The 13459-nt window shown below is 48.9% G+C and overlaps 1 protein-coding gene across 1 annotated transcript in view; it reads left to right on the top strand.

Moving 5' to 3' along the window:
• KATNIP (katanin interacting protein) overlaps positions 1-13459 on the top strand; it is a 198147-nt gene that overhangs the window by 45248 nt on the left and 139440 nt on the right. The window contains exon 3 of the mRNA XM_082600399.1: positions 6108-6184. Coding sequence (XP_082456525.1) covers positions 6108-6184 — 77 coding nt within the window. The remainder of the gene's footprint in view (positions 1-6107; positions 6185-13459) is intronic.

The following is a 13459-nucleotide window of genomic DNA, read 5'->3' as shown; positions in this document are numbered from 1 at the left end:
AGGGGCAGGGCAGGTGGAGTAGTCAGTCAGGTGTGCAGAAGTGCTTCGAGAACTCTGTGGTGCCCCCTCTGTGGTGCCCCCGACACAGTGTGTTCACAGCTCATTATTAAACCATTCCAAGTTATTGTTCTTCTCCGCTGGGACTTGACACCTACAAAGTCAAGTCCTCAATGTCCTCCAGCCCTGGAAACCAACCCTATGCTCTAAGCTGCTCGTTAATGCAGCTCAGGCTCTGGCACTCGCTAAATCAACCCTGTTTAGGAGAATTCCAATATTCTGGCCTCAGAGGAATACGTGATCCCTGAAATACAGACTGTATCGAGTTCCTTTAAGCATAACTGATTCTTTGCGTTTCTCTCCAATTCCATTTCTTTTTCCCCCAGAGAGAATTAATAATATGGCCATTGATAAAATTCTACACCATCTCTGGGGCCAGCATTAGGGATAAAAATGATAAGGATAACAGTAATGGCAGTGGGACTTTGCTTTCGCATCACGTCCAAATTCCTTAAACCTTTTCCCGTACTTAACTCACGCCTCCCCGGCACCCATCACTCTAGTCAAACCCAACTTCTGGCCAATCCATGAACGTTTCAGGCTTTTTCAGGCCCCCAAACCTTTGCCTGTGCTGCTCCTGCTGCCTGGAATGCCTTTCTCTTATTGCCCAGCAAACCTTTCAACTTTCAAATCTCAGCTCAGATGTCTCCTTATTTATTCATTTAGGGCCCATTGTGTGCCAGACAATGTCCTAGGGGCTTGGAATACACCAGTAATCAAAACAGATGCAGTCCCTGCCTTCCTGAAATTTCCATTCTAATGCAGGGGATGGCCCAATAAATAAAAGGCTTGATGAACAAGATAAAGTAGAGATTATTAGCGAGCGGTTGGGAGTGTGTGTATGTGTGTATGTGTGTGTGTGTGCACGTGTGCGCCCACGTGCACGCACAGCTTGCAATTTTAAATAGGATGGCTGGGGAGGACCTCCCCGAGAAGGTAAGATCTAAGACAAGCCTTGAGGAGGTGAAGAATCTGGGTATTTACCTGGGGGAAGGAATGGTGGGTCTAAGGCCCTGAGGTGGGCACATGCTGGGTGTTGCGGGTACTGGAGTGATGAGGAGGAGGGTGGAGCAGTGGGAGGAGGTCAGGGACGTGGATGGAGGCCCAATGGGCAGGGCCTGGTGGCCGCTGGGACCCGTGCAGAGTCCAGAGCAGAGAAGTGACATGATTCGACTTCCCTTTCATCAGGACCCCCGGCTGTAGAAAGGAGAACGGACTGTAGGGGTGAGGGCGGGAGCCAGAGGCCAGTGAAGGGTCCCAAACCAGTGTGGTAGCGTGGAAGTGGGGAGAAGTGGTCAGCTTTTGGATACATGGTATTTTTCACATGGAGCTGATGGATTGGACGTGGAGTGGGAGAGTGAGTTAGTGAGTTACGCTTCGAAGATGACTGCCAAGGATTTGGGCCTGGCCGTGCCCTCAGGAGCCTTCCCTGTTCCCTCCTTCAGGTCCTTGGCATCACATTTTATACATTTTGCTATCATCACTTGTCTCTGTTTTTTGTCCTCAGACACCCTTGGTAATCTGATCAAAGTATGGACTCTCTTCCCAGAATAGTACCCTTGTGCATTCAGTTGAATCAGTGCCCCAGAGCCCCCTGCGGGCCATCCCCCATATTAGGGACCCCTGGCCAGAGTGTGTTGCTTGACTGGGTACATGAAAGCAGGGGGTGCCCTTCACACCGCACACAACAGGAATGGGGGCAGAGTTGTGCAGATCGGCCCCTGGCTGGTGGTTGGGTACTGTCTGCAGGCACGCTGGAATCTGAATGCACACTGGGTCAGTTTTTTGTTAAACCCTCATTGCATAGGTAACAGCCACACAGTAAACACTTGGTCAGTGTTTGCTGAAACACAGTGATGATAAACCTGGCCCTTTCTAAGTTTCTCCCACCTTTGTGGGATGCCTTAAATATTAATTAATGCCTCCGCTTTATAGCCTGAGAAATAAAGCCTCAGCAAATTGAAATATGCCATGCTGGGGAGAGGTAGTGTCTGATGTCTGAACACGGTGAGGGGTAACCAGGTGGGTACTTGGTCAGCCTTAGCAGTTATCATCACGGAGCTGGATGTTGTTGAAGCTGAGACCCGAGCCCAGGACTCCAGGCTCCCCCATGATGGTCCCCTCCTTCCCCAGTTCTGTGCTCCAGGAATTTATAATCCAGCTGGGGAATCAATAATAAGAAGAAAGAAATGGATCCTAAATTACTTCTACTTTTCTCCTAGTTAATCCTTAGAGCAGCGAGGTAGACCTTATTACTATTCCCTTTTTACAGATGAGGAAACTGAGGCTCAGAGAAAGTAAGTAGCAGGGTTCAGGACTCACCTCCAGGTCTCCAAATCCCCAGATAATGAGTGAGCAATAGATATAGTTAAAGGCTTACAGTGTAGCACTTAATTATATATGGTTTCACGCTGTATTGTATATAATTTAATACTAATTGCAGGGTTTCAGAATGAGCTGAAGTGAACGGGGGTGAGAATGGTAGGGGAAGGCTTCGCGGAGAATTGGGGAGCTGAGCTGGGCCTTGGAGAGGATTTGGGTGGAGGCTGGAGGGAAAGGGAATCGAATGATTAAGGCATCGGGATAGCAATGAGCTGGCTGGGAGTGGGGAGGGGCCAGGATAGTACTAGTTAAATAATGGAACTCCATAAATGCAAATGTAACTAACCGTTCATTGAGAGCTACCCAAGTGCCAGGTACTGTGCTATGGCTTTCTTACTGTTATTGCATCCAACCCACCTCTGACCCTGTGAGGGAAAGACAAATCCAACCAGACAGGTCCTATTGTTACCTCCATTTGATAGATAAGGAAACAAATAGCACTGTTGTGACTTGGAGCCAGGCCTGGACTCCAAAGCTCACATTCTTCACAGCTCAAGTTCAGTGCTGATCTGATTAGAGGTGGGCGTTTTGTGAATAGTGAGGGATAAGCTGGGCTAGTCTAGGGCCTTGCTGGCTAAGTGTGGCCCACGGGCATTGTTTGGGAGCTTGTTAGATGTGTCGGCTTGGGACCCTTCCCAGTCCTGCTGAAGGAGAACCTGCATTTCAGCACAATCCCCAGGTGATTTGTGTTCACATCAGCATTTGAGAAGCAGGGGGCTGGTGAGAAGTTTGGCTGGATCTATGCCTGAGCTCTTCAAATCTTTCCTATGACATCTCCCTCCTGGCAGAGGCGAATAAATGTATTCCCGGAGGGTTTGAGGTAAAAGCCCAGGACAGCCCACCCCAAGCCGAGATTTCTCTGAAGTCTCATATTTCATCTAAAAATGTCATTGACTATTTCATTCCATACCATAATGTATCAGTGGTCATTTTAATATCTCAAAATGGTTATGTAAATTGCCATGGAGTAGGATCTGTATTCCGGGGAGATGCATGGGATGGGTTTCCTTGTATCTTTTTTTTTTTTTTTTTTTTTTTTTTTTGCTGTACGCGGGCCTCTCACTGTTGTGGCCTCTCCCGGGGCCTCTCACTGTTGTGGCCTCTCCCGTTGTGGAGCACAGGCTCCGGACGCACAGGCTCAGCGGCCATGGCTCACGGGCCCAGCCGCTCCGCGGCATATGGGATCCTCCCAGACCGGGGCACGAACCCGTATCCCCTGCATCGGCAGGCAGACTCTCAACCACTGCGCCACCAGGGAGGCCCTCCTTGTATCTTAAGTGGGGTAATAATAACCACTTCAAAAGCTGCTGCAAAGATCAAAGGAGAATCATGTATATGGAATTGCTGCGTCAACTGTCCGCATCGTACACATGTTGTTGTAGAAGGAACTGAGAATCCTCTCCAGACCCAGTGTCCCGCAACCAACCAGCTGTCCAGAGGGCGGAGGTCACAGGGCTTTTCTCACAGTCAAGGTGAGGCAGGGCTCAGTCCCGAGGAGGACAAGGGCACATCTCTGGGCATCTCAGGAAGCCAGGGAAATAGGAATAGGAACACCTATTGCTAGTTTGTTTACGTTTCTTATGATTTCATAATATCACCCTTTCTTATTATTCCCCACTTCCGGATTGGCCAGATTAGCTAAGCCGGAAAACCCCAGGAAAATCCAGAGGCTTCAGAGACATCGGGTGAGAGAAGATGGGAGTACAGCATCCTGTCCCCAGGTGGCCCAGAGAGAGGGGAGCCTGGGAGGAAAAGTGGGGGTGACAGGGAAAGAGGGAAGCAGATGGCCACACCCTGGAGTCCTATAGGAAAAGGGCAGGGAAGGGGACTGGGCTGTCAGCCCTGGACTAGCAGTGACTCTCTGGCTTCCCCATCCAGGGGACCCATTTCCTTGGCGGAAGAGAAGAAAGAGGGAGAGAGACCCAGAGAGGTGAGATGGACAGAGACAGTGACCATCCATGTCCAAGGCCAAGGAGGAAGGTCAGCCAGAGGAGGCGCAGGAGGGAAGGGAGGCTCATTCAGAACCGCAGAAGCTACAGGAGGGGAATTTGGGGACGGATGGGTGGGAACAGCTCCCCATGGCCCGGAGCAGGCGAAAAGGATGAAGTTGGGAAGAGCTGTTATATTTGCTTAAGGAGGTTATGAGTCACCCTTGGGGAGAGTTCTGGTAGATTAGTGGAGTTAAGGCCAGATTTTGAGGTGCTAAGAAGAGAATAATGGAGATTCTTTTTTTTTCTTCTTCCCATGATAATTGTTAGGATTTTCACACAAATTGTGTTTCTCTTACAAATGTTTTACTTGCCATTTAACACTTAATCCCTGTGACTTGTGACTAGAATGCAGCTGATATTGTCCCTTTAATCCATTCCTTGGCAAAAAGTTAGTTAAGAAACATAGAAAATTGCAAAGCATTGTTTACAGTATCATCTTACTTTTGTTTAAAAGAATGTGTGTGTTTGTGTGTGTATTTATAAATATGAATATATGTATATTGTAAACAAAGAAAAACATCTAGAGGAATATGTATCAGGTTGTAATGGGGGTTTTACTGGTATATACATGTTGCTTTTAATATGTATAGTTTATTATACATTTATTATCCCTCCATAAAACTGTAACAAATTCTAATAGGGGTATCTCTAATGGTCAGGTTACGGTATATGACTTATAATTCTTTTGGCTACAAAGGGCAGAAACTCAGCTGAAACTTTAAAGCAATAACTAAGTTGTTCCAGTACTTCTTCAGGCATGGGTGGATCCAGGGGCTCAAATTATGTCACTGGGAATATCTCTCTCTCCATCTCTGGGATCTGCTGTCTTCTTTCCTGACTTCATTCTCAGGCAATTCCAGGCCTGCATCTCATCACTTTAGCACCCCAGTGGAAAGAGAACAGCTTTTTCCCCAGGAGTATTAGCGAAGTCCCAGGGCTGACTTTCAAGGGCCGTGCTCAGGCCATGGCTCATCCCTAGACTAGTGAATCGTTGTGGCTGAGGGAAGAACTATGTTGATGGTTGAGACCAAGGCCAAGGTCATGTGACCCAAGAGGAGACCAAAGGAACTTTCTAGGGCATCTAAGGAAGCCAGTGAACTAAAAAAAGGGGGCCGAATGGTTCCCCCGAAGAAACTCAGAGTTCTGTGGCCGGAAGAGGAAGGAGGAAACCACAAATGTCTGCTTTAAGGGAGCCTTCATTCTTTGGGTCATATATTTTTTTGGGGGGGTCATATATTTTTGTAATGATTGAGTTGTTTATAATAAGCATGCGTTTTTCTTACAATGGCAAAAGAAAGATGAGCTTCCCCTCTTAAACAACTGATCTGGGTTCCATCTGGTTGGGACAACTGAGATCACAAAATCATGAGTGTGGAGAAAACCATAAAGCCCAAGTCTTCTCAGAGTCCTTGATTTTATAGGACATGGGAGGAGAGAACAGTGGCAAGGCTGGGGAATCGACCTTCTCCTTTTCGTAGATTGTTAGTTGTGTATGTTCAAGACCCAGTGGCCCATAAGACAGTCTCTGGGTCACCAGGGTGGTGTGCCCAGGGAGCTGGGCCTTCGTCAAGGTCAGGCTCCCTGCCTCTCGGCCTCCTGTGTGGTGTGTGCTGTACCCAGGCTTCAGTAAAGCTTCCCTGCATTCCGATATCACACCGCTCTGTTTCTTCATTTCAGGGTTACACTAAGGACATGGTGACAGACTTTGATGAGAAACACGATGAGTATTTAATATTGCTCCAGCAGAGGAACCGGTAAGATGAAGCCGCTCAACGGCTGCCCTTAATATTAGCCAAATCAAAATCCTATTTAGATTTATTAACAGCATGCAGGCTTTTTCACATAGGAATGGCATGCAGTCACCCTCCACTCAGAATCTTGGAATAATATCCACCATCCCAGTTCCTATTTCTCCATTCACCGATTTAATTGCATCTTTTGATTGAGCTGTAGCAAACTGTTCGACGTGTCAGAGCCGCCTCTCGCTTCCCTGCTTCGGTTCTGGGAGAAGCTGGGTTTGCTATGAAAAGCTAGAATTTGGCAGGGCCTGTGCATTAGTCACCTGAATAGGCCAGCCTGTGATCTCACAGGCTTTGAAGGTCCCTGGAAATCTGAGCCCGTAATCATGCCTTGTTGTATAAAGGAGGAGTCCTTTTACACTTGTGTTTGAAGTTGGTTGATGTCATTTAAAGTTAAGTCAGTCCTGATTTTGACTCTGAAGTGCTGGTTCTTACAAAAGCCTGCAGCCATGCCATGTGTAGTGACTGGGGTCAAGGCTTGTGGTCTGGTTTGAAAGAGAGTGGGTATCATGTCCTCCGTGACTTTGCAGGGCTGCACAAGTTCATTTGCAGTTCACTGTGGTTTGTCTTCAGGCCTGGAACCTTACAGAAAGCTGGGTTTGCAAACTCCGATGCTAGGAGGGGACAGGCAGGGAGTGAAGCTGGCTCAGTGGGGACAGTGGGCACCTGGAACTCTCAAGGGCCAAGGGGTCCATATCCTCCAAGGTGGCCAGAGAAGCTGGAAATCTGGATTTGTGTGGTGAAATCTCCTGAGTTTTAAAATGTTGGTAATGAATTCAAATCAAAGCACAAAACAAACAGAGGAATACCGCAGGCCCCCCAGACAGATCTGCAGGAGGGGGAAGGACAGGGGTACTAATGTGGGGCTTTGTGTAGTGGGCTGGGCTTGGGGTCTTGTAGGTAAGAGAGTCTGCGGGTTGTTATTCTGAATGTGAATTCAGCCCTTGTTTGATGGGCTGGATTCCCGATGCTTGTCAACTGGGGCCCCGGTGGCATGTCACATGGGGCAAGTTTTTATGGTGCGGGATTGTCCCATGTGTTGTAGGAGTTTAGCATCCCTGCCTACCCACCCCTTTACTTAATTCCACTAAGACCCCCAGTATCTATGACAACAATACCTGCCCGCATTCCAGATGCCTCCTTGCAAGGCGGTCCCGCCCCCGCGTAGAGAACTTCTGAATAGATCAACTCTCCAGGACGCGCCAGAAATGCCAGGCAACATCCCATGTGCCCAGCTGCTCTGCACTCATCTCTCTCCATCCAAGGGGCAGCCTCAAACCCAGGCTTGTGCTGATTAGACCTGTGTGGGTTTTTATCATCATTAATGCCAGGAACAGAATGTTTTTATTCAGTTTCTGGCAGGCTGGGTGGTGCCACTGAACACCTGGGCGATCATTGAATCATATACATGTGACTTGTCTGGGAGGAGAGTGTCATAGTTCTTTATGAGCAAATTGCTTCTCATTAATCGAGAGATCAGTACGTGCGTGATCAAAGGGCACCGACCAATAACATAGCTGAACAGATCCAGAGATGAGGTTGCAACACAAAGGCCATTAAGAAATACGTCAGCATGGAGCTGCCGTGCAACTGGGGGGACGCGTTGTCACCAAGAGCGAGCGGGCTTGATGACAGGAAATTAGAAAGTAGAGCTAGAACACCTCCAAGTGGAGACCTGCAGAGTGGGAGTGCCCCTGAGCTGTCATCAGATGAAGCCTGAAAAGGCACCTTTGCTGGAGTGCCAGCTGTGTGGCAGGCACCTCAACCCCATCGGTACAGTTATTGCACCTATTTTACAGATAAGGAAGCGGAGACCAGGACAGCAAGCAATTTGCCCACGGTCCTGCAGCCAGGAAGTGGTGGAGCTGGGCGGTGCTTTCTTATTTATATTTTGTTTGACATTGTCATCAATAATCAAAAGGAGAGAAACCTGCCAGGGTTGCCAATGGCTCTAAGTTCACAACGGAGGAGTTTTGTGGGAATAAACTGAAATTGACTTGGAAATGTAGTTATAAGACTGGGTAGAGGGGCTTCCCTGGTGGCGCAGTGGTTAAGAATCTGCCTGCCAATGCAGGGGACATAGGTTCGAGTCCTGGTCCGGGAAGATCCCACATGCCGTGGAGCAGCTAAGCTCATGTGCCACAACTACTGAGCCTGCGCTCTAGAGCCCACGTACCACAACTGCTGAAGCCCATGCGCCTAGAGCCCGTGCTCCACAACAAGAGAAGCCACTGCAATGAGAAGCCCATGCACTGCAACAAAGAGTAGCCTGTGCTCGCTGCAACTAGAGAAAGCCCGTGTGCAGCAACGAAGACCCAACACATCCAAAAATAAATAAATAAATAAAGTTAAAAAAAAAAAAAAAAAAAAAGACTGGGTAGAAAACCAGCCTCTGAACTTTATATTGGGCATAGAGGAAGGTGAAAACCCGGGCTGCTTATCTGCATTGCCTTGTGACCCAAGAAGGGGGTGTGCAATCGCTGGGCTGAGTTCTTAGACATCTGCCCAGAACACAGCTGCCCACAAGATGCTGGTGACATTATTCTTCTATTCATTCAGCAGGATTCCTTGAGTACCTGACTCATTGCCTAGCATTACCACTGGTATGAAGGAGAACATTGCAATGAGGGAGACACAGACTGTATTAGTTAGTGCTCCTTTGCTTGAAGGGACAGGAACCCAAGGTAAATGACTTTAAACAACGAAACGTATTGACTTGTGAAATTAACAAATCCAGGATGATACACTGGCTTCAGGCATAGTTGGATCCAGGCACTCAAACTGGGTCACTGAAATCAGTCACTCTCCATCTCTCAGTTCTGTTTTCTCATGTTGGAATCATCTCAGGCAGGTACTTGCCTCACGGAGGTCAAGGCAGCCACTGGAAACCCCACACTTACATCCCACCTCGAGGGGAAGAGAGCACATCTTTCCTAATAGTTCCAGCAAAAGTGCTGAGGAGGGCCTCCGTTGGTCTGGCTGGGGCCCCGTTCCCATCCCTGAGCCAACTGCCGCCCTGTGCCTGGTGGGGGTGGCAGGGTCTGCCTGGCCACTCCTGGGCCACCCCATTAACCTGGGCGATGGTGTGAGTCTCACCCAAACCACGAGGAGTAAGAGGAGGCGGAGAGCAGTTCCCGAGGGGAACCTGAGGGGCTGTGTTTGGAAGATGGGGGAGAGTTGCTGGGCAGGCAAAAAGAACAGGTGCCCACCACACAGCCCTGGCCCTCAAGGAACTCCCCAGGCAGCGGCAAGTGAGCACAAGGCCACCTGTGACTTTGCCGGAAGCGCAGAAAGTGATCACGTGCTCCAGGAGAGGACCAGGGTGAGTGGAGAAGGTGTGGCCGCCCTGTTTCACCCCCGTACAGCCCTCGCCCAGAGGGTGCTTAGTGATTCTAGTCACTCAGCTTCAGGAAAGATGTAATCATGGCCAACAGGACTCATGAAAATCCAACCAGAATCATCAAAGGGCTGAGATATGAGGAACAGTTAAGGGCTAATGGCCAAGAGGGACTATAATATACGCACTAGATGGTGGCAGATCTAAGATCTAAGAATCCAGCAATGGTATTTGCTTTTTTTTTTTTTTTTTTTTTGTGGTACGCGGGCCTCTCACTGTTGTGGCCTCTCCCGTTGTGGAGCACAGGCTCCAGACGCGCAGGCTCAGAGGCCATGGCTCACGGGCCCAGCTGCTCTGCGGCATGTGGGATCTTCCCGGACCGGGACACGAACCCGCATCCCCTGCATCGGCAGGCAGACCCTCAACCACTGTGCCACCAGGGAAGCCTGGTATTTGCTTTTTGAAAAAGGTTGTTTGAGGGAAACTTACAGGAAAACGTACCCATATGAGAGGTGAACCCACTGCCCCAAGAGGAGATTCAGGCAGAAAGAAGAAAGGGGAGAACCAGCACCCGGGGTGGGCCTTGCACAGGCCTGTCTCTGAGCTGGAGATTCATCTGGTATCCCCTTTCATCCGCATGAGCCACAGGCATCCTTGGTCTCATTTTACAGAAGAGGAAACAGGCCCCAGGAGGTGTAGGGACTTGCCCAAGGTCACAAAAGCTGGGAAATGGCAGAGCCTCCAGTACGGAGCTCTGTCCTCCACCCACATGGGTGGGGGGTGGTGACATCCTAGAAGACAAATTACAGAGCCTGTGGGTCCCCAGGTTCTGGGAGGAATGGCAGGCTCTTTGCACCACTGCCTTCCTCCTCTCCATCCTTCAAGGCTGCACTGAAATGCCACCACCTCCAAGAAGCCCCCACCTGGGAGCCACTGCTTCTCCTCTGAACTCTCCTTGCTTGGAGCCCCTGTGGCATGATGCCTGGTGAGGAGACAAGCAATGGCACAGTGATGTGGCTGGGAGACGGGCTCCGGAGCCTCATGGACTGGAATTTAAATCCTGGCTGCTTCCTCGGCTCTCTGACCTTGGGCAAATTCATCTATAAAACAGATCAATGGTAGGAACTTAATCCCTGGGCCAGTGAAGGATTAAGCAGGATGAGGTGCTTGGAGGTCCACAGTTAAGCCCACCCATCCAAGTATACTTTCTCCATCATCATCATCATCATCATCATCATCATCATCATCATTTTTTTTTTTTTTTTTTTTTTGCGGTACGTGGGCTTCTCACTGCTGTGGCCTCTCCCGTTGCGGAGCACAGGCTCCGGACGCGCAGGCTCAGCGGCCATGGCTCACGGGCCCAGCCGCTCCGCGGCATGTGGGATCTTCCCAGACTGGGGCACGAACCCGCGTCCCCTGCATCGGCAGGCGGACTCTCAACCACTGCACCACCAGGGAAGCCCCATCATCATCATTTTAATGATAAACATGCCTTCTCAAATGATGTCCAGATAATCCTTGAATGCCTGACCCTTAGAGAACCCCTCAGTTGATCCTGGGGGTAAATGAGGTCCAGAGGAGGCAAGTGGCCAGCCCACAGTCACACAGTAACTGTGGCGCTTAGAGACCGAGATGGTTCAGTCATAAACCCAGTCACAATTAGGCCTATGAGCAACACGCCACCTGCCCTTTGAGCTCAGCTAAGTCCTCTCACCACCTGGACCCCTGCTTGTGCCCTGACCGCCCAGCCGTCAAGCATCTCATGTCCGTCCCCCCCGACCCCGTCACAGTCCCTCACATGACACCCTGTGCTCTAACTCACAGTACCTCCACTTCCTCTTCTGAACAAAAGAGCTCTCTGTACAAGTGACCCCAAAGGTCATTACGAGATAAGCGGAAATGATGCCTGTGACGTGGTTAGATACACGGTAGCTGTATTAGGGGGTGCGTCCATGCCTTCTCTCTCCTGCTAGACCTTGAGTTCCAGAAATATTGAGACTATTCCTCACCGTTCCTCACACTCATCACGGACCCCACACCCAGGGGGCAGGAAGGGAGAATAAACAGGCACACAGATACTATTCCATAGCATGAGGCAGGGAGACACGTGCTCTGAAACAAACAGAATCTGTAAGGGAATAGAGAGTGACAGGGCAGCAGGTGGCTGGGGGCTCCATCTCCAAAAGGGCAGGGACTTAATCTGATTTTTTTGAATCCCTGACACTAAGGGCAGCTTTTTATGCAAAGTAAGCTATCCGTTAAAAAACGCTCACTTTTCTTTGATGCCACGTGTGTACTGCTGATGTGCTCAGCTGCAGCAGGGGAGTTCCTTTAGTGATTCCTTTCACAGTCTGAATAATTATCTCCTCATTTATCAGTTTCTTAAATCCACATTTTCATAAATCACTCTGCTTAAAGAGAGACCTCTGTGGAGCGCCAGCCACAGAGCCTGGATAACGGGATGCCACCGTGACCATTAAGGTAGCATCAGGAGACCGGGTGGTCTCCGGAAGGAAGTTGAGGCAGGCACTCCCTGTCTAGATGGTCAGATTTTCCTCGTGCCGCCCCTCCCTGGGCTCCCTGTTCTCCTTCCCCGGGGACTGCTGGTACCCACTGCGCCTTTGGATTGTTTGCTCCAGAGAATGCAGCTACTGCCATGTTTGGAAATTGTCTCTTAGTTACTTGTGTTTTCTGTCTGTTTTATGCTGTTGCCCAACAATCAGGCATCTCCCAGGCTTCCGAGGCTGGCAAGAGATAAGCAGTCTGTAATAAATGTTCCTGCCATGATTGGCAAGATGGATGTATCAACCGTTAAAGAAGCATTTAAAAAGCAAACAAAGAAATCACCAGTAATATCACCACCCTCCCTCAACAGCTGATTTAATTTTCACATTTATCACCCTCCGCTCTGGGTCCACAAACACACTTTTTTCCAACTTTGCACTTATCACATATATACCATTCTTATCCTGCCTTTTTCACCCCCCCACTGAACAGGTCACAAATAATCCCCTATGTTTCGACAGACTCTTCGTAATTTTAACAGCTGCATGAGATCCCGGCTTCCCCTTCCCTAGTGTTGGACATTCGAGTTGCTTTCATGGTTTTGTTATGACTGAATGCTGACCATTGTTCCTGATCAGAAACAATTTGCTTACTGGGCAAAGACCAAGCATATGGCATTTCTGTATTTTCATATTACTTCTGAGAAGGTCCTCTGAGTTTCCAGCAATGTCTAAGTTTGCCAGTTTCAGCTTGCTAGCTTTATAAGTTGCCTTTGTTGTGGTGAAGACTCTGGAGCCACATTGCTTCAATTTGCATCCTAGCCCTGATGCCATACTAGCTGTGTGACCTTAGGCAAGTTACTTAACCTCTCTGTGCTCCAGTTTCTTTATCTATTCAGTGAAGTTAAGAAAAGTAATTACCCCACAGGGTTGTTGTAAAGATTAAAGTCTTAATACAGTCAGTCCTTATTATACACAGACTCCATATTTGCAAATTTACCCACTCACTAAAATTTATTTGTAACCTCCAAATCAATACTTGCAATGCTTTTGTGGTCACTCAAAGATACATGCGGATGGCAAAAAAATTTTAGTTGCCCAGCACACACGTTCCCAGCTAAGGTAGAACAAGGGAACACTCTGCCTTCTTGTTTCAGATCTTACACTGTAAAGTGTCCTTTTCACATTTTACTTAGCGCTGTTGTAACCGAAAGTGGGGTCCAGCTGCTCACCAGTCAAAAGCCAATAAAGAGTCCAGGTTGGTGGAAAGGAAAGTTTGCTTTATTTCAGATGCCGGCAACCAGAGGGGAGGGCGGACTTCTGACCAAAGGCCAACTCCCCCCACACTGACAATCAGTGGGCAAGAGCTTTTATAGACAAAGGAAGGGG

This window comes from Mesoplodon mirus, assembly GCF_964341445.2.
Source record: "Mesoplodon mirus genome assembly, chromosome: 15".
NCBI lineage: Eukaryota > Metazoa > Chordata > Mammalia > Artiodactyla > Ziphiidae > Mesoplodon > Mesoplodon mirus.
The sequence above is the reverse complement of the archived record's forward strand: the minus strand, read 5'-3'. Positions and strand labels throughout refer to the sequence as shown.